This window comes from Emydura macquarii, unplaced genomic scaffold, assembly GCF_026122565.2.
Source record: "Emydura macquarii macquarii isolate MOO-44397 ecotype Brisbane River unplaced genomic scaffold, CSIRO-AGI_Emac_v2 contig_1551, whole genome shotgun sequence".
NCBI classification, from domain to species: Eukaryota; Metazoa; Chordata; order Testudines; family Chelidae; genus Emydura; species Emydura macquarii.
In genome coordinates this window covers 26,374,502-26,401,672 of record NW_027131688.1, presented here as the reverse complement: position 1 = coordinate 26,401,672, position 27,171 = coordinate 26,374,502, and the positions used below count along the sequence as shown (strand labels likewise).

Here is a 27,171-nt window from a genome sequence, read left to right as displayed (position 1 = left end):
AGTGTGTCAAAGAATTGAACCCACTACAGGTAGCCACCATACAAGGCTTTCACCCACAACTTGACATACCCCACTATTGACTTGCAACTTCCTTTTGTTCCAGGCGTTGGATTTGGTTAGGACCCTTTTTTCTTGAGTGGAGACTCAAATCATGCAATGGATTTTATGACTGGGACATTATTATAGGGAAAGCTTCGTGGTTACCACTGTGTTTGAGAAGAAGGGCTATCCAAACGACTCAGGGGTTTGGCAGTGTGATGATCTGCCTATGTGATGGCATGTAGGTTTGTGACATGATGTCTGATTGATATGTGTTTGGCATGATAAAATGATACAAAGATGGGAGAATATGAATTCGTTCTGAGGTTAACTCATCTTGAAAGCGTTTTGTAATGATTCTGCTGAGACCTCCTGAGACCTCCTGGTTAAGCCAGCACAGAGTGGGTCGCAGCAATTACTCAGATAATAGGTGAGATGCTCTGCTGTCCTAGGGCAGGTTACCAGAAGCAGCGGTGGGGTCCCAGCGCTGTGAAACATTGTCTACCGCTGCTCTGTCCAGGTGCAAAGTACCCTGTGTAATTTCTGCTGTCTTGTGCTTGCTGCAAATGCCCACCAGATTTTGACCCAGTCATTCTCATCTTCCACCAAACCATGTGGGGATGCTAAGCCCCCATTGTATTATCGTATTTATCTGCTAATGCTATCTTGTGTGCAGAGCCGGCAATTGTGTGTGGAACTGGCGCTGCTTACCCCCTTTGTTTACCTTTCACACCAGCTCAGGCCCTGCCAGCACAGAATCTGAAATATTTTTATAGGCATTCGTTAGCAATGTTCTCTGTACGTTACAATATGGAAAATACAGAGAAATTACGAATATTAGATACTCATCCTCCCTGACCTCTCTCTCCTGGCAGCCCAGCTTCCTCAGTTCTTTAAAGGGCCCCTATCTTTCATATCTTTTCTTCCTTTTTCTCCCACCTGGTCTCAGATCTTTCTGTCATTCAGGGGCACATTCAGCTTGCAAGCCGTGACCCTTATGCTTCTCCTGCTGTGCTGCATGGGGAGGTGGGGCGGGGAGAGCTGTGTAAAAACCACAATAGGTGGTTAATTGGGTGTCCATGATTCACTCCTCCTCTGTCTGCACTCTGGCATTCCCTCAGCATAATCTCCATGGGATGCACTAGCCCTCTGAGGTCAGGTCAGTAAGGATATATCTACATTGCAATTAAACACACTCGTAAATGGCCCATGTCAACTGGCTCGAGCTCGGGCCATGGGGCGGTTTAATTGCGGTGTAATTGCTGGAGCCCAGGCTCTGGCACCCTCAGGGACTCCAGCCTGAGCATCTACTCTGCAATTCAGCAGCCCTGGAGCATGAGCCCCACAAGCCCAAGTGAGCTGCCATGGGCCAGCCATAAGTGTTTCATTGCAGTATAGATGACCCTAAGTGGGTGAGTGTGGGGAGGAGACAGGGAATAGCTGATCTACAGTGCACATTCTCCCTTCTGTTCTGTGCAAAGCCCACCTATAAAGAGATGCTCTTTGGGCATCTCCACCACATTCTGTGACCCATCTGAGAGGAATTGCAGAGTAGGAACTCAGGCAGCATGTAACCTGAACCCAGATCTTGGCACTGAGACACAAGATGGCCCTTTCCAACTCTTTGTGGCTTACACAACAGACGCAGAGCTCTGAGCCGGAAAGCTGGGATGGGCGCAAACTGAAGAATCTCCTATATAGGATCTTCATAGTGCCTGATGCTGCTGCTTGAAAAATGGCCGAATCCTTCACACCGGTGGGGCTGAGACTTTCTGGCTGACTGAGCTGCAAGTAACTTTTTATCTTATATTAAGAATGAGGAAAATAAAAGTGAAGCTGGGGATGTTATTTTGTCTCTGCTTTTGTTCTGAATTACTCATTGAAAAGTCACTGTTGTCTTCCTTCTCGTCAGGAATCAAAATGTTTTCGTCGTGTTGCTTTTCCTATTGAAAGAAACAAGTTTTACTTCCCTTACGCATTTGCTGCATAGTACTGTAGCATAAACCAACTGTCCCCACCACGTCATGGGCCCTGCCTTGCTGTTCTTATTCAGGCAAAGCTCCCACTGATCTCAATGGGAGTTTGTCTGAGTATGGAGACACACTCTATATGAAAGGGGCATTTATAAACAGTTTATAAAGTTAATAGATGTTATAATCAACTGACAGATATGAGTAGCATGTATTATAAATGGTCATAAGCACATCAGTAGAGATTGTTATAGACAGTTAAAACTAACCTTCTGAGTGTTGGACTATTGCATTTGATTAACCATTTATAAAGACATCTGTTAATTGTTTGTTAACCCTTTATAAACTATTTTAAAACGTACCCTAATTATAAAATATGCCAGGGTAAGGACTGCAGGATTGGCTCCAGTATTAGTAAGAAACAAATCATTGTAACTAACAATTTGCTTTGATTCTCATCTTTCTAATTCTAGGTTGCCTGAGAAGAAGGATAAAGAAACTGGCCATCAAGATGGTAATCACTAATGGAAATGAAGAAGATAAAGGCAATCAAGAAAAGGAGAGCAAAGAAGAAACCATCCTGGCAATGCTTGGGATTATTGGGACAATTCTGAACCTCATCGTGATTATTTTTGTGTACATTTACACAACGTTGTGAGCCGGAAGGTGCACGACGAGAACTGACAAAACAGCTGCTAAAGGTGACAACAAACATTGTAAGCTATTGACATGCTGCTTAATCAGAATTGATTCTGTACTGTTTAACCACATCATAAAAGCACTGCCCTGCAGGCAGCAAGAGCTGAAGCACAATTAATTTAACAAGACTTTTTCATGCAGTAACAACCTAAACTCTTCTATCCTGCTCCTTTCCCTTTTTTATTCGGTTTTGGTTTGGAGGAAATGGCTGCAATTATGTAAGTAGCAGCTTTGAAGAACTCTATCTGGGATAAACGGTTCGAACACAATAGAAAAAGACTGTACACTATTTAGATTTATCAATGTATACCGTGTGCTCTCAAAGATAGCTACATAGCACAGATTTTGTGTCCATTAGGTCAAATATTTTTTTCTCCCTGACTTTTCAATTTTATTTACATTGAAACTGACAGGTTTTTTATTTAGAATGAACATATGGTGCAATCATGGAAAACAATTCTGTCGCGCAAGATCTGCCTAAAAACAATAAAATGTTGGGGGAAATAAGTTACATGATTTTTTTTTTTGCATTTGCTTGACGTTTCTGTCTGTTCATACTAATGTTTATAAATATATATTTTTAATAAATGTGCTATATTTTTAGCATGAACCAATTATATGGAGACACTCTTGTATTCATGCAGCTTGCTTTTGTTTGATGAAGTGCCCTTTTTTGACTATGGATGTGATGTTCCTCAACAATCATATACCAGTCTTGTTTGCAGTCATTTCATTGTAGTCTGGAAGAAACTCACATCATGCTTGACTTGAAGTTGGAATGTCAGCTGAAGAGCATTGCTTTTTAATTTAGGAAATAGGAAAACAGTATAAGGTGACCTTTAGAGATTGTTTGCAGCGACATGGCCCTATTTACAGAAAAATGGCAAATGAAAAGAATATTAGGGTATCTCACATGACATTAGAAAACTCATTAAATATATGGTCCTTTAAACACCCGTCCCATTCAATAAGTACCTACATAGGAAGAAGATTTCAAATAGTAGAGGGCTTTTTAATTGAGTGGACAGGCATGACAAGATCCAGTGGCTGGAAGCTGAAGCTAGACCAATTCAGTCTAGAAATAAGGTGCACATTTTTATGTCTTTCTTTAAATTTAAAATATGCTTTAGCTCAACTAGAAATTGTAGGCTTGATGCTGGAATTGCTGGGTGGAAATCTATGACCTATGTTTTGCAGAAGATCAGACGAGATGATCATAATGCTCTCTTCTGAGTGACCATAATATCTGTGAATCTATGAGTCATTAATAATTAGATCCCAGTTCTGCCCTCAGTTGGCCAGGGACCACTCCCATTGACTTCAACGTACATGTCTGTCTGAGGACATAATTGGACCCTTGATTAGTTGGACAGAAAATTTCAAGCTAAATTGTGAACCAAGTTGTGTAATCAGAGACGCATGCGGAACCCATATTTAAATCAGTGGGTGTTATGTGAACTCATCCAGGGCACAGTCCAAAGCCATTCGTAGGCAATAGAAAGACTCTTACTGATGCCAGGGGCTTTGGATCAGGACCCTAATTGTAGATCCTGCTCCACTGAAATAAATGACAAAACTTCCATTGATTTCATGGTTCAGGATCTGGCCTTAAGAAGGCAGAATTTCACCCTGCATCGTAATGGCCCGATCCCAGCAGGCACTCAGCAACATCTCGCAGAAGGGACATAATCAGTATCATGTGAGATCAGGCACTAATTGACAAACATATTAGGGAGAAGGAAAAGGTCAGCGAATAAAATTAAATGAAATCCAATACAAAGTGAAAGGGCAGAGAGAATTGCATGATAATGATAAAGCGACAGGCTAATGGAGCCTTGGAGGAGGCAGGCTTGAGAGCATGAGCAGAGGTCTGAATAGAAATAGGGCAGGATAGAAAGGGGGCTTACGCAATTAGGAGTGTGCAAGGGATAATTCATTAATGCTTGAAAAGTGCTTTGAGAAATGCTGATCTTTGGGAATGCAAAAAAGTATTCTTAATGTATTTATTATCAGCTTGCTATCACCTGGATTGGGCTGATACTGCAGCTTGGTTTTGTCATTTTAAAGAATTGGTAAGGTGCTCAGAGACTGAATATAGGCACTTTTTGTTTGTTCTGAATCAAAAGGCAGGAATAAATAATATTGGCCCCAGCCCTGCAGTCCTTACTCAGGCAAAAATTGCCATTGCTTTCAGTATGTAACAGCACATCCCTGCTCCATTGGCACTGCCCTCCCAAAATGCACACACAAACTCCCACAGCTATCTCACCCACCATGAAACCTGTTTGCCCCCTTCCCCACTTTGGGATGCTCCTATCAGTGACAACAACACCTATCTTTCATATAACAGCACTCTCCTAAACCCCTTCCCCAGCTCCTCCCCAAAATGTTGAGGGGTGGTTCTGGAAGTCTGAGGCGCCTCCATATCTCATTTGACACAGGGCATCTCAAACCCGTGGCCAACCTGACAGAAAAGAGCCTCTAATTTGAACCAGTGGTATTTAAACACTGATTGCATTCTTTAGAATCAAAAGTTAAGAACTTGTAGAACCTACTTCTTGGAGATTTAGTAAGACAGAATCAGTTGTGCCAACCCTAAACGTGCAAACATCATGAGTCAGGACACAGCAAATCTTGAGTCTGGTTTAAAAACCATGATATTTAAAAAAATGAATACATTTGGGGTTCTTTTTATTTGCTAGCTGGGTTTTGAGCCTTTAGGGTTCATGTTTACAACCAAAAGGGCTAGACTCTTCCTTTTTTTTTTTAGAAAAGGAAAGCCGAGATGATCTTGTAATCACAAGACTCAAGGGCCGAGGTTTAAGAAAACTACCAAATATCACAAGACCCACAATAAAATAATGAGAATTGATGACACTGTAGAATACATTTAATATTACCTACTCCATAGAGCAATTCCAGGAAAATCCTTTTAGACATTAGAATAGCAATGGAGATTATATGAAAGCAGTAAAGGTGACTTCACAACCTTTGTGAATGGGGAAGATAAGTTTGTTTCATGTTAAGGGCCTGTGGCAGCCCCCATCCAAGTCACTGGGAATTTACCATCCATTTCAACAGCAACTGAAGCAGCCCCTAAGAGAGGAAGGACGATCTTGTAAGTATAGGACTGTGAATCAAGAGAATGGGGTGTTGCTCTGTCTCTGACCCATACGTCCTCTGTGTCTTCCACTTAACTTTTCTCTACTTCAGATAATGTTTATCCTTCTCACTGGGTGTTCTGAGGCGTAACAAATGAATGTTTATAAAGTGCTATGGAAACCTTGGCTGGGGGTGCTACAGAAGTGCAAGGTGTTATGATTACACTGGTGTTATTTATGCTGAAAATGCAATATCTGTATTCTAGCACAGGCATGCAAAACTATTCAATTATCAAACTAGCCAGCTCTGTTATTAGTTGCACTTACACTCCTTGGGGACACCAGACAAGCGCGTACATCATAAGAAGACACCAACAACTGCCCAAATGAAACTAGCTGTTGACAGCTTCAGCAGAACCCAAGGATGAAACAGCCATGGAAACTTCAACTACTCTGCACTCTCCTTCCCTGGAAGTGGACCTGTATGGGGAAATTTATGCTGCTAATGTCTGTGCTGAACCTGTTGTTTGGATTAACAATAGATTTTAGTGTCTAGTGTTAGCAATGTTACATTTTTCACTAGTATTAGATCCATTAAAACAAATAATCATTTTCAACTTGTTGAATATTAACTTTCATTTGTTCATGTAATGTAAGTCTTATAGGCATAACATATACAGTATGTCTAGCTCTATAGCTGCAATGGCCGTATACCAATCCCATGGATGCACGTTTTACATCTTGCCAGAGTATTTTAATTACCTATTCCCACATGAAGCTAGGAAGAATGCTTCATCCCTGCACGTAAAAAGTTTAATGAACCCTTATTTCTTGTATATTCCTTAATATTTTCATTTTATTGGGTTTTGTTAGCAGATAGAATATTTTTAGAGCTGGGGAAATGCTGCTGAAATAGCTTCATTAAACATTTTTTCAATTAAAAATCATGAATTTGCTTTAAGGTTATTTGCTTTCACGAACATGGATTTGAGCAAAAGTTTTAAAAATGTTTGTTTACATAAGTATTTAAGTCAGAATCAGGTTTTAATTGTTTATTTAAGCAACAGACTGTATTCCAGTCCCTATCCCAGTACACAGTACGATGCTATAACATGAGGGATCTAGACTGCAGTTTAACATACAATACTTGGGTTATATATCAATATGTTAACATCTAGCAGGGTGTTCAAATGCAGCTCTCCCCCCTTATCCATACAGATAAAGATGAAGCATTGTATGCTGGGAGCTGTAGTTTCTACATATCACACCTTCTTATTAAAGAAGAGAGTTGCTGCACTATGCTCCGTTTTATGTAAATTAGCAAATTCCCAAGATGGACCTCAGTGGAGCAAAATTTGGGTGCCCCTCAGTATGGGAAAATCCAGTTTTGTGCTTATTTCTTTGTAAAAGCCCTAACCAGGATTGTGAACAAGAAGGATGGGCTGTCAAAAGTGCTCAGAGTTGGCCTAACTCTGGCCCTATTGAATTCAATGAGTGTTTTACCATGGATGTCAATGGAAAAAGAGTTAGGCCAACACTGAATGCCTTAGAAAATTTCATTCTAAAAATATAGCTATAAGTTGCTTTATTTCTGCATCCTTGTGAATCATTTCCCTCGACAACATGTATAGCAAGGAATGTTGATGAAAACACAACAATTTGTAAACAAACCCTGTCATTACAAGAAACGTGCAGCAAATCTGCCTTTGGAAAGGAAAATTCTGATTGTATCCTGTATGGTTTAATCTATCAAGTAGAACCTGGTACTTAGTGGATAAGTCTTATGTGTGACTGTTGGTAAAGCAGCATCACATCAGTGAAAAGAGCCTTCAGTTTTGCATTTTACAGGATGGAAGAAAATTAACCTCTGTAGAGTAATTTTTTGAAGGCTACGATGCCTTAATAGTCACTGAATACCAACATCTTATGCTGTTGCACATGAAGGGATCTTATGTCCTTAGAGGTCCCCTGCATATCTTTGATTTTCATGTTGCTTGAGTATGGAATGGCTTTCCGCAGGTTTTCATGTGATGTACATATTCCATGAAATTGATATTCTCCTTACGACAGTCTGGTTTATGTGCTGGCAGCCTTGCCTGGTCCCATGGATGGTGCGAAATGCAGAAGGTTGGAAGAAAGTAGGGAAACGGCCACTCAAACAAACAAGTTACAATGCCCTTTTCTGGAAAGGTGATGAAAAAAAGGTAAGTAGCAGCTTTAGTTTGTGTGATTCCCACACAAGGGCGTAGGAGGGAAGAGAACTTTCGAAGAAGGAAGAAACAATTCTTTCCACTAGAAATTCTGCAGGTTTGCACAATGAGGTGACAAAGGGTTTGGGCATGCCGAAGGCACTGCTGTGCAGTATGCACAGGGTCGCGTGGCAAGATGTCTTGCGATTTTAATGACTATTTGCACTGGAGTGATAAATGGACTATGTGTTTGGGATTTTATTATGGACTGTTTTGAACTATATTCTGGTAATAAACTGTGTTGAGGGCCTAGAGGATAAGTTTGCATGGAGTTCTGGGGTTACCTGAGACAGGAAACTGAGGCTGAGTGCCTCAGAAGCCATCCCTGGCCCAGAGGGTGTGCTATAGTGAGGCATAGATGTGACTTGGCATCTATAGTTCTTACAATCTTAATGGAATGCCTATTTTTCATGTTGGTGGCTTTGTCACTTTTAATATACGTATTATAAACTCCTGTATGCATTTGCAGTTTTCATTGTGTTGCCTTTTTTCCCCCCAAAGGCCAATTCCATTTTAGCTTTGAAGATCTCTCACTCACATCTGTAATAAAGGACTTTAATACTAAAATGCTGGCATTGGGTTCTGTAGCAGGTTCATGCAGGCCTCCCTGCTGATCAGGTCCTCTGCGCCCATAAGTCACGCAGACATCAGCTTCATGCTTCCCCTAGTTCTTTTTATTTACAACTTATATCCCACCACCATTTATTAATATAACAGCTCCAGGGGCCTCACTGCTCCAGCCACGGGTCAAGGGAAGCACACTCTGCTATTGCAGCCCCACCCCGCTGCACTTCCTTCCTGGGAGCCTTTTATAGTGCCTGGGCTAACCAGCTCCACAGCTGCTGCTCATGAACCCAACCTGTGCAGGGTTTACTCAGCCTTTTCCATTCCATTCAATTAGGGCACCTAGACTATTTGAGTACCAGGATGTGGGTGGGTGCAAGCCTGCCCACAGCTAAAAGCCCCTCACCCAGCCTAAGGGGAGGAGCTACTGGACCTGGACTCAACTAATTACAGGGGACAATGAATGAATGTCCAGGGATGGGTGTGGAGGTCAAAGGGATAAACGGAGGGAACCTGAAGGGGACACCGAGCAGAGAACCCCGGACAGCGCCCACTGCTCCTTGAAGGTAGCCAAGGAGTCAGCGGATGCGGCCCAGAGGAACTCTGTCAAGAGACGTGGTCAGACGAAGGAACGGAAGGGGGCCCCACAGCCACAGATCACCTCCTTGGCCAACTTCCTCTCCCTGGTGTTGTAGATGGCCGCCTTGGCCATGGTGAGGAGGAGGTTGACGAGGAGGTCCTGTGACTTGTGGGGCCATGGATGGGGTGCATGTAGATGAGGAGGTGTGGGGAGAAGTGCAGCCAGAACCTCATGAGGAGGTCCTGGAGGAGCTGGAATAGGGATTGCAATCTTGCGCACTCCAGGTAGATGTGTGCCAGGGTCTCCCTCAAGCTGCAAAAGGGACAGGCTTTGGGATGGGGGATAAACTGTGCCAGGTACACACCAGTGCTCATGGCTCTATGAAGGAACCTCCAGCTGATATCCCCATCAGGCTGTGGAACCAAGGTGGAATACAGGCTGGCCCACCAGGGTCTCTTCCTGTCGACAGGTGGTAAGAGGTCCTGCCACTTGTTGTCAGGGCGGGACACGAGGGTGAGGAAATGGAGAGTGTGGAGCACAAGCAAGTGGAGATGTATCCGTGACACAATTCAGAAGCGTATCAGCTGCAGATCCCACAGCTGGCTCGGGGTGTGCAGAGGAGGCAGTCGAGAGGGCTTTCAGGGCAGGGGCCCGATGTACCGGTCCGGAGGGCCTGGGGTGAGGGGCAGGCAGGAAGCACACTCAATCAGGACTCACTTGAGGTAGGCCCGAGCAGCGGGAGGCAAGGCTGACCTCACCTCCTGGAGTATGCACTGGTGGGTTCAAAGTGTGGAGAGCCCCATGTGCCACCCCAGCACTTGGGGCTCCACCCAGTCCACCCGGTCATAGTCCAGGAGGTCTTTGATCTTGGTGATGCCTGCCAGGACCAGCCTCTGGTGCACCAAGTAGGACTCAGCCACATGCACACTGAGATGAGCATTGTGTAGCAGGGGCTCTGCAAGGAGATCCGCCCCCTCAGCGGTTGCCACAGACCTGGTTGCGGAGACCAGCCTCCAGGTCCGGAGGAGGTCCTGGTAGAAGACTGGCAGCTTGGATAGGTCTCGTGGAAGACACCTTGGGTGGAGAAACAAGAGCTGCTGGTCATATTGGAGCCCTCGGAGGCAGCAGAGGAAGATGTGCGCCAGTGCGCTCCATGCCTGACTACCTGCACCATAAAGGAGTCTCTGCAGGGCCTGGAGGCGGAAGGTATGGACCAGGCTGCAGACGCAGTACAGGCCCTGTCCCCATCCTCCAGGGGGAAACTCAGGACCCCTGCAGAGACCCAGTGCAGTCCTGGCCAGAACTCCAGAATCATCTTCTGGAGATTGGCCAGGGAACTCGGGGTAGGGACCAGGGTGTTGAGTTGGTGCCAGAACATGGACAGGACCAGCTGGTTAAGCACCAGTGCCTTCCCCTGAAGGGAGAGGCACTGGAGCAATCCTGTCCACTTCCGGAGCCACTCAGCCACCCTGGCCTCCAAATCCTCCCAGTTCTCCGGCAGAGAAGGATAGGTGGCAGAAAGGTACACGCCCAGATAGAGCAGTGGATCCCGTGCTCTACTGGATGGCCTGAAGAACAGGTGGGAGGGAGCTCACCCACCACCCAGCCCTGACCATCAGACCAGAGCTCTTGACCCAGTTGACCCGAGCGGAGGAGGCCACCGAGTAGACGGCTTGGCAGGCCTCCACCTGCACCAGGTCACCCAGGTCCTGGACCATGAAGAGCACATCATCAGTGTATGCTGACAGCACCACTCACAACTCGGGCTCGTGGAGCACCAACCCTGCCAGCCTCTTGCGGAGAAGATGGAGGAAGGGCTCGATGGCCAGAGTGTACAGCTGGCCTGACAGTGGACAGCCCTGACGCATCCCATGCCCAAAGCTGACCGGTTCGGTCAGGGTCCAGTTGAGCCTGACCAAGCACTCTGTGAAGGCGTACAGCACTTGGAGAAAACCCACATACCAGGGCCCAAATCCAAATGCCCACAGAGTGCCCAGGAGATACCCATGGTTCTCCAGGGACAGAAGGGGGGAATGACAGACTATCCCTGCCCCCAAGCTCAAGGAGGTCCCAGACCAAATAAAGATTGTCAAAAGTGGTATGGCCTGGGATAGTGTAGGTCTGGTAGGGATGGACCACGTCCACCAGCATGGACCATAGCCACAGCGAGATGGCCTTTGCTATGATCTTATAGTTCATGCTGAGGAGCGAGATGGGACACCAGTTCCTGAGGTCATGGAGGTCCCCCTTCTTGGGCAGCAGGGTAAGCATGGCTTGCCTGCACAACAGAGGGAGCTCCCTGCTTCCCAAGGACTCGGCCCAGACAATGGCGAGGTCCGGGCCGAGGACGTCCCAGAACATGCAGTAAAACTCCACAGTCAGCCCATCCATGCCTGGGGATTTATTGGTGGACATGAGACAGAGGGCTTCTGAGAGCTCAGCCAGCGTGAAAGGAAGCTCCAGATGGTCCTGGTCGCCCATGCCAACCAATGGCATTTCATCCCAGAGCACTCTGCAGGTGTCAGTGTTGGTCAGATCTGGGGGGAAAAGGTTGGCGTAGAAGGCCCCGGCCCTCTCGTGCATCTCCGCCGGACCCATGAGTGGGGTGCCGTCCTCCGCCAAAAGGCAGGTGACGTGCTTCTTGTTTAGAGCACTGTGGCAGGAAGCTGAATCAGCCTGGTTGCTCCCAGCACCCTGTCACAGGTTCTCTGTGAAAAAAATGGAGGTAATATTGTGAATAGTTTATTTTCTCTTGGAGCGAGCAGCAGAATATATATTCACCATAGTTTTCACATCAGTTCCTACTTTTAGCAATATTTTAAAATACTTGGATGCCATAATTCTTAGTGCCTAAAGAAATCATCTTGGGGCAAAAGAAATTCTGTGGTGCAAAAGCTTCTTTGATTCAATATTATTTTTATTTATTTTCAAATACCCGTCAACAAATGCCATAAGGGACTAAAATACTTGATTACTTTAAGAATTAGGACACATTAAATAACTCTTAATAGATTTGAATTCCTTATGTGGGGGCACATCCTAGCTCACTCCTGTTGTTTTGCCAGCTTTCTAGTTGATGGTGTAACAGCGTGTTACACTTCCATACTGGTTTGTGGGGTGTATAACAGCATTAACTAATGAATGCCATTTACAATTTTTGTTGCATTTGAATAAGGATAAGCCTGTGATGTGGTGTACTCGTTACACCAGCCCTGAGAAAGATGAATGAGGCTAGGCAGGCCCACTCAGCCAATTAAGTGGCAAAAGAGGGAGATTTAGGCTGTGTGGAGAGCCTTGATTAGAAAGAAGCTCAGCTGTTAGGAAACAGGCCCAGGCTTCTATAAAGCCAGGAGGCTGACAATAGTTAAGGGGGAGTAACAAGGAGGAAGACTACAGCCTCCCCCACCCCCAGTTCTTGAGGCAAGGGAGAAGGAAGGGACGATCAGCAGCAGCAGCCGCCGCCGCCACAGCACGTAAGAAGGAGTCTGGGGGTGAACGCAGTAAGATGGTGTCGATGCAGACCTTAGCTGTTCAATACAAGGACCTGGTCTGGAACCCAATGTAAGAGTGGGCTTGGGTTCTTCTACCAATCCCATGTCACCGGGCCTCAGTGGGTTACAGCTGAGGATGCCACATTCAGAACAAACTGCTGAGGAATAAGGCAAGCTCTCCCCAGATTGGTAGTTATTCTGTCCTTAGATTATTCCAAGCCAGTAACAAAAATAAACTTCTGTCTTACCACACTGGTTAACAAGAAGTCAAAAATGCAATCTCCTTAGGCATTCCAGCCTTTGCTTCACCACTCAGATGCTGGACTTTATGATGAGAGGTTATTGAAACCCAGTTTCATCAAACAAAGGGTTCTTCTGATCTCCCAAAATCAGCCACATACCCATATCAATGTATAACTCAGATCTTATCCACTAGTTACACTGTTGCCAATCCTTTAGTAACTAAAATCTGAAGGTTTATTTATAAGAAGAAGAGCGTTAAAATGGTTAATAGATTATAGACACATGATCGTTGCCAAGTTCTTATATCAGGGTTGTAGCAGTGATGGAATAAACTGGTGGCTTGTAAAGTCTCTGGTAACTTTCAAAAGATTGGAAGGTCCTCAGTCCATAAATTAGAATGCTCCTTTTAGTGTAAATTCATAGTCCAGGGATCAGAGCAGGAAAGAGGCTCATTTTCTTTAAAAGATAGAAATGTTTCCAGGGTCTTTTGTCCTCTCTGCCATGTGCTTAGAATTCCACTGTCCAAAGCAAAACTCACAGCACAGTTTGTGGAAAATTACAGGCCAAGATGGAGTCCCAGGGCACATGAGCAAATGACTTGGCTTACATGGCTTGCTGACTTGTTGGGGCATCCACAGGAAGACTCATTGGGTGGGATGAGCTTCTTCTATGGCCCATTGTGAGGGTTAATTGCCTTTGATAGGCCATCAACACAAAGCTGTCTGGCTTCAATATAGATTTTACCTGGTGGATGTTACCCCAGGAACAAACACATTTGGGATACAGATTTATAGCCAATATTCATAACTTCAGATACAGTGATGATACCTGGATTTAAATAGGATATTCATCTTTAGCAAGTCATGACTTTTCCATTGACACCCTACATGATATACCTTGCATAAGTTTTATTGCAATTGTATCATTGTTGCCACCGTTATACACAATCACATAGTATTGCACCACTGCAGAGTGATACTGTTTGGGGGAAGTATATACAAAGACTGCCAGAGTCATTGCTGCTGTAACATAGTCAGGGTAACAGGTGTGAGGCCTTCCTGACATTGCTTGTGGAGAGAGACCTTGAAAGAGCACCCTGGGAGGGGAAACCACTGTGTGACCTATCTGGAGGTCTGAGTCACAAAGAAGAAAGTGCAGCTCCTGGAGCAAGAGAGGGGCCGCAGAATGAGAAAGTGACAGAGTGCAGCTGAGGAAATGGGGGTTGGCCTCACAGAGCTAATGACCAGAAACACCAGTAAGAGGCGCCATCCAATGGTGAGTAGAGTGCCCCCATCACAAAGCCTTCATTCAGTGCATACGTAATCTCCTATTATGAATGTCCACAAGAAAGATCTAGAGGAGAAACTCACCCACCCGACTCCCATCAATATGCACTATATTGATTATGCGAAAATGATGACATATTTAGATGAAAGCTACATTGCTTCAAAATATAATATAGGAGCCTGATCCTGCTAATTTCCCATATGGACAGCTCCAATTGCCTTCAATAGGAGGTCTGGGAGCTTATGGGTTCACACCATAGACTGTTCGCAAGATGCTGAATTCAACTGGCAGGCTTTTCAGAGGAGTGTGGCTTCCCTGTCCTGGCAGCGATGGACAGCTCTATTCCACCTTCCTACGGCTGATCAGGCTAAAGATGCCTTGTGCCGGAGCTGTGGACCTTAGTGCTTGCAGAAAGGAAATGTTCAGGTAAGTGAGATCCATCACCCTAAACCTGTGGCATCACCATTGATGTTATGCTCAATTATATTGATGGAAAGTTGTAAATTTGGAGTAACTCTGCAAAGTCAGTGGAGTGACTCCAACCAGCCAATGGTATAGGTGAGTGTAGAACTTTGGCCGTGCTCTTTGGAAACATTGCTGTAAAATAATCTCTCTCTAAACCTTTTGTAAAGGTTGATCGGGATATTTTTGCTATTCAGTCTTTACATGAAAATAAAAGAGAATTAAACACAGAGGGAGAGCCCAGTAACTTCTAGCTCACTGCCTCGATGCTCCGGCTCATTGTGCACTGAAATAATCGTTCCAGGCAGAAGGCACAGAAAGCAGGCTATCTGACCTCCTTCACTTTACGACTTGGCTTATTTTAATAAATTAACAGCTGCAAAAATCATTTACTGGGCTCAATCCAAAACATGGGCCTGATCCTACAACACTTACCACTCCTTGTGCAGACGGGAGAGGATGCACCGGGGGGCGGCTCCTAGGCCCACATCCTTAAAGGTATTTAAACATTGCTCCTTTCAGGGGTGCAGAACCAAACCCCATCGTGCCTATTGCCCAGTGGAATATTCAGACCCATGCTAGGTTCCCAGGCGCCCCACACAATGTAGGGGGAGGCACCTAAAGATGTGCAGCCGAGCAGGGAGCCACCTAAGCTATCCAGCAGTGAAATGTCGATGAGAGGGGCTTAGATGCCTGAGCCGGCCCATGCTCTAGGAGCCGAAACCATCCGTTTATTTCTCACTTGCTTACCGTCAGTACTTCTCTCACGCTCACCCTACACCTCCCTGTGCCCCTGGCTGTCTTTGGTGTGGGTGCTGTGCTGCGCCCATCTATTAGTGGCCTGAAGTCAGCGCTCCTTGCAGCAGGCTTCAACAGGGATCAGGTCTTTAGCTGTGCTCTAAGTGAGACAGGTGTTCCCCTGCCTAGCCTGAAAATAACACTTCGGGTCTCCGGTGCGTTGACCTGCAGCTCATAAGCTGGGAGTGGCTTCAGCATTTAGGCTGCTTTGAATATGCTGACTGGTGGAAGTTTAGGTTTAAATAGCTGTGGGCATTAAAGCAGTGGCTTTGAAAATGTCAGTGGGGCCTACATGGTGGATTCAGACTCCCAAAAAGGCAGCCAGGTGCCTAAGTTCCTTTAAGGATCTGGGCTGCAGTGTTCTTCTACTCCTTTCCTTCACCCTTCCCCTGCTCCCTACACACCTCCATCAATGACACAAGGCTGACAACACCCCTCAGATCTCTGGTGCTTTCTCCACAGCATCATCCTGTTTCCTCCCTTGCTCCTTGATTCTTTGTGAGCAATCTGAAAGCAAAATTCCTCCCCAAAGCTGAAACTAGTAAATGATTCCCCCACCCCAAAAACACCCACTCCACACAGAAGCCCACTTTGTGTTCCCCTCCCTGCAATGGCTGTCCATGGAATTCAGAATACAGTTCAAGGTTTGTGTCCAGATATTCAAAACCCTGTCTGGGATTGGCCCTCGTTACTTAAGAATCTTTCCCTGGGCAACCATGACCTCCCACTGTGGCTTCATTCCACTGGAGCCATGACACTGCTACCCAACTGGGGGAGGCTCATGAGCGTGGGAGACAGACATTTCACGAGAGCTGAGCTTAGAGGGTGGAATCCTTCAAGAAGTAGGAATCAGCACCAGCCTCCCCACTTTCAGAACTCAGTGCAAAATTATTTTCCTCAACATTGTTTTCCCTGAATTAGTCCTTCCTAGACATGCAGATTCTCTCCCAAGTGGCATAGTTACAATGGTGCAAGTGGTGCATTCATGCCAAGACCCACAGGATTATGAGGACCCAATCGGAGGAGGCAGCACTGCAGGAGGGGAGCTAAAAGGTTGGGGGGATGGGTGATTGGATCAGGGCTGGACTGAAGAGGCTGGAAGGGGTTGAGGGATGTCTGGGAGGCTGGGATCAGAACTGGAGGGGCTGGGGAGGTGAGCTGAGGGAATGTAAGGGGACCATGAGGGAGGTAAAGGGAAGGTAGGCAAGAGCTGGGGGGGTGGGCTGGCCAGATTGGGGCTGTGAGGAGTTGGCGAGAGTGGATTTTGGAATCGGGAAAGGGTCTTCTAACCTATTCTTGCAGACATACAGCCTCTGTAAACTAGTCAAACTACTTCTCCTACTGACTGAGAAATAATAAAATGAGAGAAATCATTATTATTAGTAGTAGAGTCGATCAGGAATTTTTCAACAAAATGCTTTTTGTTGAAAAATGTCAATTCGTCACACCCAAAACTTTTTGTTAAAAAAGATTAGTTCTGATGAATTTCTAAATTCAAAAAATGTTTTGTTTCAACATTTTCAAAATGAAAAACTCTGGTTTTCTGGTTCAAAATGACTTTTCATTTTGAAATGGAAGCTAACATATATTTGTAATGATATAAATTGAAATGAAGACTTCTGAAATTATTGAAATGAAATGTCTATCTTGACCCAAACCAAAATTTGTTTCAAATTTTTAGTTTGTGAAAATTTTGGGGATTTTTAACTTTTTGTCCCAGTTCATGATGGGAAATTTTTTTGAAAGCTCAAAAATTTTTGCCAGAGGAGAAAATCATTTCCTGCCCTGCTCTGGTTATTATGCCTATTTTTAAACACTGTGTGGTTGCTGAGATAATATAGTGGTGAAAGCATAGTCAATGAGAATTGAGATAAAGAAGATAGGTATTTGTTTGAGGCATAACTATTTGGTGCACACCTGAATTTAATCCACGTATGTGCAGCCATCACCAAACCAAGAGACATTCCCAAGGTCTGATTTTTCCACTGCATAGCACCTTGTGCCATCTATGGTTATACAGTGTACAGCTGTACCTTTTGATTAGGTTACATTCTACACTTGCTTTACTCCAGTGTAAATGGCCAGGACAAGGGGCAAGGCATAGGAGGATCAAGGTTATTGTGTCCACCGATTTGAAAGGCTTGATAGCAGCTTTAGGATCCTTTGAGAAAAGGCATCCGTCTGTGACTGTCATAGGTTTCCATGGAGCTTATCTATGATCCATTTGTGGTAGCTCTCAGTTTTCATAGAGAACTCTCGGTTTGTAGAGCTCTCAGTTTCCATGGCTGTCTGGGATATGTCATTGAAATGAGAAACCTTATCACGTCTTTTATATAATATTTTAAATGCTGACAAGCAAAGAATCTAAAATAAAACTCTGTGTGTGTGTAAATAATAAATGGTAAAGTAGCCTTATATTCAACACTGAAATTTGTTAAAATGTACCCAAAACAAATCCAAGTTTCCCCAAATGCAGGCCCGCCGACCGGGGGGTGAGGGAGAGAAGAAAGGGAGCAATTGCCCAGCAGCCTTGTGATTTTAAAAGGGGCCCAGGCCAAGGGAGGAAGGATGAAAGCTTCACCCTGGGGAGGCTAGCTCCCCATGCCACCTCTTCCACCCGTGGCCCCCACCCACAGTCCACCCCTGCTTCACCCCAGGCCCCGCCCTGTTTGCCACCGTTTTCCACCCCCCTCCTCTCTTCTACACTCCCCTTTCCCTGCCCCTCTCCTGCTAACCCCTCCCCACATCAATGATCACTGCATACCTCCTTCTCCCTCCCTGCTCAGTCTCCCCAGCTGTCATCCACCACCGGGGGAAGGGGAAGTGTGGAAGATAGGAGGGGGACTGAGCGATGGAGGTGGATGCAGCAGTGAGTGGGCCGAGTGGGGGGAGGTCGGGGCCTGGGGTGGATTGGGGTGGGCCCTAGGGCAGAATGTGGGAGGGGCCATGGTTGGAAATGGTGGGGCGGGGTGGGACTGTTCTGCCCTGGGGCCTGGAATGCCTGTCGGTGGGCCTGCCCAAATGTATTTTTTAAAATTGTTGATGAGCCATGACAACCATAATTTCTTCAGTTCAGCTGGTCTGAAAAAATATCTCCTGGACCAGATGACATGGAGACAATGGACGCCTTTAGTGCCTCTTTTGCTTCAGTCTTTGCTAAAAAGATTAATTGTGACCAAACGCTTAACACAATTAATATTAACAAAATGGGGAGAGAACAGGTGAAAGAATATTTAGAGAAGTTAGATGTATTAAAGGCGTTGTCTACATGAACATTTTGTTCACAGCAAGCTGGGGTATGAATCTACCCCTGCACTAATCTGCTGTGTACTAACTGTCCCTTTGCATGCTTCTGATGTGCATGAATAGTTCATTAATACACTTTGATTAATGCCATTTAAGAGCAGACTAAATCAAAGGAAATTAATGAACTGTTTGGCCATTCTTATGGTCTTACTGGGTCAGACCAATGGCTCATCTAGCCCAGGATCCTGTCTTCAGACAGTGGCCAGAGTCAGATGCATCAGAGGGAGTGAACAGAACAGGGCAATGATTGAATGATCCATCCCCTATCATCAAGCTTCTGGCAGTCAGAAGCGTAGCGACACCGAAAGCATGCACCAAGTTGCATTCCTGACTATCTTGGCTAATAGCCACTGATGGATCTATTCTCCAGGAACGTACCTAATTCTTTTTTTAACCCAGTTATACTTTTGGCCTGCACAACATCCCCTGCCAACAAGTTTCACAGGTTGAGTGTGCATAGTGTGAAAAAGCGCTTGCTTATGTTTAGTTTTAAAACCTGCTGCCTATTAATTTCATTGGGTGACCCCTGGTTCTCATATTATGTGAAGGGATAAATAATACTTTCTTATTCACTTTCTCCACACCACTCATGATTTTATAGATCTCTATCATATCCTCAGGGCTGGATTTAGGGGCAGGTGACCCAAGTGACCACCCGGGGGTCTGAGCTGCGGGGGCACCAGGATTAGGGTGCTGATTTTGTTGTTAACAACAAAAATAAAAACAAGAGGTTTGAAGTAAAATGTTTTGGGTATTCCAGATGTGGATTCATTTTCTTCAAACCTCCTAGAATGTTGTCAGCCATGCACTCATGGGTATTAAAGGGCAGGGCATCGTCAGTCAGTAAGATATAAGAATGAAGTGAAGTGAGAGCCCAGCTGCAATATTGTGAACTGTGTTTTATTGTGTAATTGTGAAAGTGGACTTGTGTTTTAAGACTTAGGGTATGTCTACATTATTGGCAAAATTCGGCAGCAGTCAACAGATACTACATAGAGTAGCTTGAGTATCGCCCGTTGACTTCCTAACTTCTGCTTACCACGGTGTCCCCACTTCGCTGCGCCAATGGGAAATGCCCACCCGTCAACACAGTGTTAATCTTTTTGGCGGGGGTAGAGTAGCAGTGCTGACTTCTGGATCGATTAAGCAGGTCTCCACTTCCGCTCAATCAATCCTGAAGAATCGATCCGGCAGCACCAACTGTGCCACCATCAGTGTAGACATAGGCTTAGAGTGTAAGTAGCGAATAATAAAGGACATATTTAATGAGATTCCAGAGATATCTATCAAACCCCTATCTACGCAACAATATAAAAGAAATACTGTTATTACTTTTGCCAGGCATAGCACGTAAGGTTTGATGACTTTCTAAGACTGCGGAACATAGACTTCTGTTCTCCCTAATACTGTCTGTTCTTCCCCACAGAAAATAAAAGGTGCCCCCAAAAAAGTGTTCAGGAGCTCAGTATAGGAAGTGAAAAGCTCAACTGCAATCTAGTTTATAGCAAGGGACAAATTTGACAGAAAATATCTGAAACGGAACAACATAGACTGGGCTTTAGGCAATAATGATCATCCCAGTACAGAAGAAATTGAGAAGCAAAACATAAATGATGGAAGACCTATTACTAAGGTGTGATGCCCAGGGTAGCCAACTGATAATGCCAAGGTCAGGGCAGGCTGCAAACGGAGAACATATTCTCCCAGCACTGGTGGGTGGCACTGAAGCCAGACTTCCCAACCAGCCACAAACTGCACTTCTGAATCCCCACAGAAGCCAGTATACAAATATACACAGCCCCCTTTATTGCATTTCAGCTTCTGGCTCCCAAATCAGCACTAGGTCCAGTAAAGAGACCAGTTGTTTAAACTCTATGCTCTTTACTACAAAGGTTCACTCTGACCCCAAGGGGTTAGCCACAGTACCAGTTCAATATAAGTTTGGATCTTACCTAAAATACCACACTGCCAACCAATCCTTTAGTAACTAAAGCTAAAGGTTTATTGTAAAAAGAAAGAAAGAAACCATAAGAGAAGTGTTAAAGGGTCAAAGCAAATCAGACACATACAAATGATTGAAAGTCCATATACATCAGGTTTCTAGGAGAATTGTGGAGTTGCAGGCTTGTATAGTCCCCTCTGGTATACATCCAGTACCTAGATGGGTCTCAGTCCTTTGTTACACAGCTTCAGTTGCAGATGACTTGCTACAGAGGTGAGTAGGTGGCTGAAGTTCAGGATAGTAGACAAAATGGTTTCTGTGGTTTGATCTTATATACCCTCTGTCCCTGGCCATGTGGCCTGTGGAAAGTTACAAGAACTAAAATGGAATCCAAAGTCACATGGGCCAATCCTGGTAACTCTTCAGGCTGCCTGGGGTCCAAAGTCACATGGGCCAATCCTGGTAACTCTTCAGGTATGCCTTTAGTTTCTTCCTGAGCCCCTTGCATCTGTGAGTGTCTTAATGGGCCATTAAGTGGGCTATTGTCTTGCCACCTCTCTTCTGGGGTGTGTCCCAGCCAGCCCAAATTGACATACGGAAATATTAAATACATCCATAACTTTCATTTTACATATAGTACATAACATAAGTATAAGCACAATGTATTCTTTCTAACAGTGCCTGGCAAGGTATATCTTACATGAATCGTTATGATTTTGACATCTGCATGTTAACCAATATGACTAATACCCCCCTCCAATCCAACCAGTGTGACATAAGGAATTAGCAGATTTATCTGAAGATAAGGAATGGAAATGTGAGGAAAGTGATGGAGGAAAGTCTAATTTTCCTGAAGTGATGATAAGGAAGAATGTAGCTCAGATGAAAAAGAGAGTAATGACAATGAAATATCTGGTTTAAAGGAAAAGGAGAGAAACGATAAAGAAGAATGAGCCTTGCATGATGACAGAAATAGCAGTGAGAAAAATTGCACATCACAAATTGATACATCAGATCCTGCTTTATGGCTGGCAATCCTAAACTCTGCAAATAATGACTGTACAATTGTGAATGGGCCAGGCAAAATTGAGGATATGATGTTTCCAGTAAATGAGCAGGGTGACACTACTCAAAGTGACACTGCAAAATGGTCGAGAATGGTGAGAAAGTGAATTGACATTGGCTAATTTACTTGAAATCAACTGACCAAGTTTTCTCTTTTTGTTGTCATCACCAAGGCTATGACAGCGGCGCAAACACGAAGGGAAGAAATTGTAATGTCCAGGCAAGAACCCTTGCGCTAAATCCAAGCGCTTTCTTCATGCCTTGTGGCTGCCATTTTCTCATCCTGGTTGTGTCAGATGCAGCGTTGTCATCTTTAGATTCAGTATCTCTCTACAGAGTACTGCAGAGGATATATGTCCTCTTTTCAGCATCAACTATCAGGTGGAAGATCCTCACAGACAATGTTACAAATCTGACCATGAAGCTGCTAAGTGACACTTGCTGGGAGAGCTGCATTGACAGCATAAGGCCAGTGAGGTACCGAGTGACTGAGGTCTATAACGCCCTGATGGAACTGGCGCAGTTGAGGAAAGCCGAGCCTGGAATCTGACACAAAGCGCAAAGACTTGCAAGCCAGATCACTGACTTCAAATTTCTGGTCTCAGTTGTGGTGTGGCATGATATCCTGTTCCAAGTAAATGTTGTAAGCAAGGCATTACAGCTCAGTTGCTGTACACTGTGACCACTACTACTTTGATGAGAAGCTGCCTTGATTGCATTGTGGCCTACAGAAACAACAGATTTGAAGATGCCATTACTGCTGCCAAAGAAATGACGGAAAACTTAGGAGTTGAGCCTGTTTTCAAGGAAACTTGTATTTATTGGAAGAAGAGACAGTTTGGTTATGAGAGCAGAGATGAGATGATGGGAAATTCAGAAAAAAAATTCGAGGGGGAGTTTTTTTGCTCAAGGGCCCATCAAAGAACCGTTTGGACAAGTGAAGCACCACAAAAAGGCCTGTTTTTTTCTTTAATGACCTCAGTAAGCTGCCAGTGGACAGGAAAACACTCTTGAACAATTGTAAAGACCTTCACCAAATGCTGGCACATGCGTTCGGACACCAATGATAAAGACCTCTATGTTGAATTGGACAACATCTGTCACATTTTGCCACCTGGGAGGCACTCTCCATTGCAATCGCTCCAATTCATTCATGATGCAGAGCTGAAGGATATTTTTCCTAATATGTGGATAGCTTTGAGGATTCTGCTCATGCTGCTGGTCACAGACGTGCATGGTGAGCGCAGCTTTTCGAAGCTCAGGCTCATTAAAACATATCTTTGATGATAGATGACGAGGAACTGACATCACTTGTTATTTTATCACTTGAAAATGCCATTGGCCAGTCTTTGGAACTCTCTGACGCTGTGCTTCAGTTCTTGAGCAAGGGCAAAGGTGAGAAAAGTGATCTTTTGAACTAAAGGACTAGGATTAACATTCTAAGGCTGTTATCTACTGTAATGCTATTTAATATTGGTTCACTGAATGTTGGTGCAGTTCTATTTCTTCATGTTAGTATATGTCAGTTATTCTTAAAATTAAAACATTTCTATAAGCTTAGAGGAAACCATTTTTTTATTTGCTTCTGTATGGCATGAATAAATACAGATTTACAGATCCTAGGGTGCAAATTTATCCTTTTATATGACAAGGATAAATCATGCATCAAATGGACTACAAATGCAATAAAAAATTAGGTATTCAAAAGTTTAAGAAATGGTGGGAGGGGTGCTGAAGACACTCCTCACCTGGGGTGCATTTGGTCTAGAGCCAGCTCTGTATATCCCCCATTAGTCATCTTTTCCCAGTCTTTTAAATCTCTCCTCATATGGAAGCTGTTCTAATTTTTGTTGCCCATCTCTGTACTTTTTCCAGGTCTAATATATCTTTTTGCAGATGGAACAACCAGAATTGCACACAGTATTCAAAGTGAGGGTGTACCACAGATTTATGTAACGGCACAATCCACAATGACTCCAAGATCTGTCTTGAGTGATAGCAGCTAATTTAAACCACATCATTTTGTATGTGTAATTGGGATTGTTTTCCAATGTGCATTACTTTGCATTTATCAATATTGAATTTCATCTGCCATTTTGTTGCCCAGTCACCCAGTTTTGTGAGATCTCATTGTGACTCTTCACAGTCAGCTTTGGACTCAATTAATTGAGTAATTTTGTATCATCTTCAAACTTTGCCACCTCGTTGTTCACCCCTTTTTCCATAACATTTTTTAATATGTTGAACAGTACTGGTTCCAATAGAGATCCTTGGGGGACCCTACTATTTACCTTTCTCCACTGTGAAAACTGACCATTTATTCCTACCCTTTGTTTCCTGTCTTTTTACTGATCCATGAGAGGACCATCCTTTTTATCCCATAAGTGCTTACTTTGCTCAAGAGCCTTTGGTGAGGGACTTGTCAAAGGCCTTCTGAAAGTGCAAGTACACTCTACTGACTGAATTACCCTTGGCCTCATGCTTGTTGACACCTTCAAAGAATTCTAATGGATTAGTGAGGAGGCATGATTTCCCTTAACAAAAGCAATGTTGACTCTTCCCCAACATGTTGTGTTAATCTGTTTCTGATAATTCTGTTCTTTACTGTAGTTTCAACCAGTTTGTCTGGTACTGGAGTTAGGCTTACCAGTCTTTAATTGCCAGGATCACCTCTGGAGCCTTTTTAAAAAATGGCATTACATTAGCTATCCTCCAGTCAACAGATACAGAAGCTGATTTCAGGAATAAATGACATATCATTTAGTAGTTCTGCAATTTCATATCTGAGTTCCTTCAGAACTACTAATGCACATCAGCAGGGTACATGCAGATAGTCTACTGTAAGCTAGTATGAGGTAGATACACACCCCAGCTTGCCGCAGACCAGTAGGGTTTTTTACATGAACAAAGGTGGCAGGGCCTAATGAAATTCACTCTAGGATACTTAAGTAATTATCTGAAGCAATCTCATAATCATTAATGATTATCTATGAGAACTCATGGAGGATGGGTGGAGTCCCTGAGGAACGGAAAAAGGCAAACACAGTGCCTATCTTCAAAAAAGGGGGAAAAGGAAGACCAGGGGAATTAAAGATCATGTAGCTTAACTTTGATTCCTGGCAAGATATAGGAACAAATTATTAAATAATTAATTTGTTCAAACATAGAGGATAATAAGGTTGTTACTAATAGCCAACATGGATTTGTCAAGAGCAAATCATGCCAAACCAGCCTAATTTCCTTCTTTCTTAAGGTCCCTGGTCTGGTGGATGTGTGTGTGAGGGGGGAACAGTAGCTGTGCTCGATCTTGGTTTTAGTAAGGCTTTTGACGTAGTCCCATATGACATTCTCATAAACAAACTTGGGAAATGTGGTCCATCTGAAATTTCTATAAAGTGGGTATGATGCTGTCTGGATTAGGTGTGACCATTTATAATGTTATTTAATATCAATATTGCAAAATTACAGTGATTTGTACAAGATATGCCATGTCAGGTACCATTTAAAAGGTTGTAATTTGCTAAATATAATATTGTTTATGTGCATATAACATCTATGTATCTGAAGTTATAGATATGACTGTCCATCTGGATTCCAAATATGTTTGCTCCTGGAGTAGCTGTTGGTATCCAGTCTAGGTAGTTTGTGAACGAACAATGCCAGTAGATAGCCCATCAAAGGATACTTAGCTTTCACAATAGACCATAAAAGGAGTTAGTTCCCACCTGTTGAGTCTTACTGTGGATGCTTTAGCCAGGTAACAAGTAATGGCTGCTCCTATGACTCAACAAAGCATGCAATGACAGGTGACTTGCTCAGGTGGCTGTGGACTCCATTGTGAATTTCCACAAGCTTAGCTAGACCAAAAGGCATCCACCCACAGGGCAGAAGGGATATACGGCCCTGAAAACCATCCACACCTCGTCTTCATTCCTGCATCTTACCTTTGGATCAACTCATCTGCAACTGAAGCTGTGAAAGAAAGGAGTGAGGCCCACCTAGCTTCTGGATGTACACCAGAGGGAATGCATAAGTCTGCAAACTCCACAATTCTACTGAAAACTTGATATATATGGACTTTACAGTCATTTGTATGTATCAGATTGCTTTGACCATTTAACATTGTTTGTTTCTTTCCTTTTATAATAAACCTTTAGTCTTAGTTACTAAAGGATTGGTTAGTAGTGTGGTATTTTGGGTAAAATCCAAACTTATATTGATCTGGTAATGTGGCTGACCCTTTGGGGTCAGGAGAGCATTTTGGTAAAGGGAAAAGAGTTTTAAATAACTTATTTCTTTATTGGACATAGTTGCTGATTGGGAGTCAGAGACTGAAATGCAGTAAAGGGGGCTGTGTAAATTTTGTTTTTGTTTGTTTTAGCTTTTTGATAACCAGTGTGGGGAATCAGAAGCACTGTTTGTAACTGGTTGGGGAATCTAACTGCAATGTTAGCCACCAGTTTGGGAGAATCTTTTCTCTTTTTGTAGCCTGCCCTGACCTTGACATTTTCAGGTGGGCTACCCTAGGCAAGGATGGGTCACAGTGGATACATAACTGGTTGAATGATCATTTAAAAGATTAGTTATCAACGTTGCACTGTCAAACATGGAATACACATCAAGTGGGATCCCACGGCGGTCTGTCCTGGGCCCTGGTTATTCAATATTTTCATTAATGACTTGGATGATAGTGAAGAGTATGCTTTTAAAATTCCCAGATGACACTAAACTGAGAGAACACTTTGCAAGCACTTTGGATGACAGGATTAAAATTCAAAATGATCTTGATAAATTGGAGAATTGGTATGAAATCAACAAGCTGAAATTAAATAAAAACAAGTGCAAAGTTCTACACTTAGAAAGGAAAAATCAAATACACAACTACATAATGAGGAATAACTGGCTAGACAGCAGTACTGCAGAAGAAGATCTAAGGGTTATAGTGGATCACAAATTGAATATGAATGTGATGCTGTTGTGAAAAAGGCAAATGCTAACGAGGTGCATTAACAGAAGTATCATGTAAAAGATGGAGGTAATTGTTCTGCTTTATCAGCACTGATGGGGCCTCATCTGGGGGTCAAGTTCCTGCATATTTTGTGTACCCAAACATCTTGTCACCTTCCCTTGGAATTTTGGGTGTTTGGGGAATGCAGGATCAAGCCCAAGAACTAGAAATCGAATCAAAATCTTCTGTGTAACAGTGTAGAGCACTGTGCACATTACTGGCAAATGTATTGCAGGAAACGCTCATGGAATGGCAGGATGATGCACCAAATGATCTACATTAGAGCCAAAGTTTAGGTTGGCTCCTAAATGCATAGCTAGTAACTGAAATAAAAACTTAGTCTGGTTTTCAAAGGTTCTGAGCTCTT

At 43.8% G+C, this 27,171-nt stretch overlaps 1 protein-coding gene across 2 annotated transcripts in view; it reads left to right on the top strand.

Annotated features, from left to right (window-relative positions):
* TUNAR (TCL1 upstream neural differentiation-associated RNA) overlaps window positions 1-3,323 on the top strand; it is a 40,356-nt gene extending 37,033 nt beyond the window's left edge. The window contains exons 1-2 of one of the 2 annotated variants that reach the window (XM_067555174.1): window positions 1,692-1,826; window positions 2,483-3,323. In XM_067555174.1, coding sequence (XP_067411275.1) covers window positions 2,521-2,667 — 147 coding nt within the window. In that variant the 5' untranslated portion in view covers window positions 1,692-1,826; window positions 2,483-2,520 and the 3' untranslated portion in view covers window positions 2,668-3,323. Of the gene's footprint in view, window positions 1-1,691; window positions 1,827-2,482 lie in introns of those variants that run through there. The other variant, XM_067555173.1, reaches the window with a different exon arrangement.
* Window positions 3,324-27,171: the final 23,848 nt, after the last annotated feature.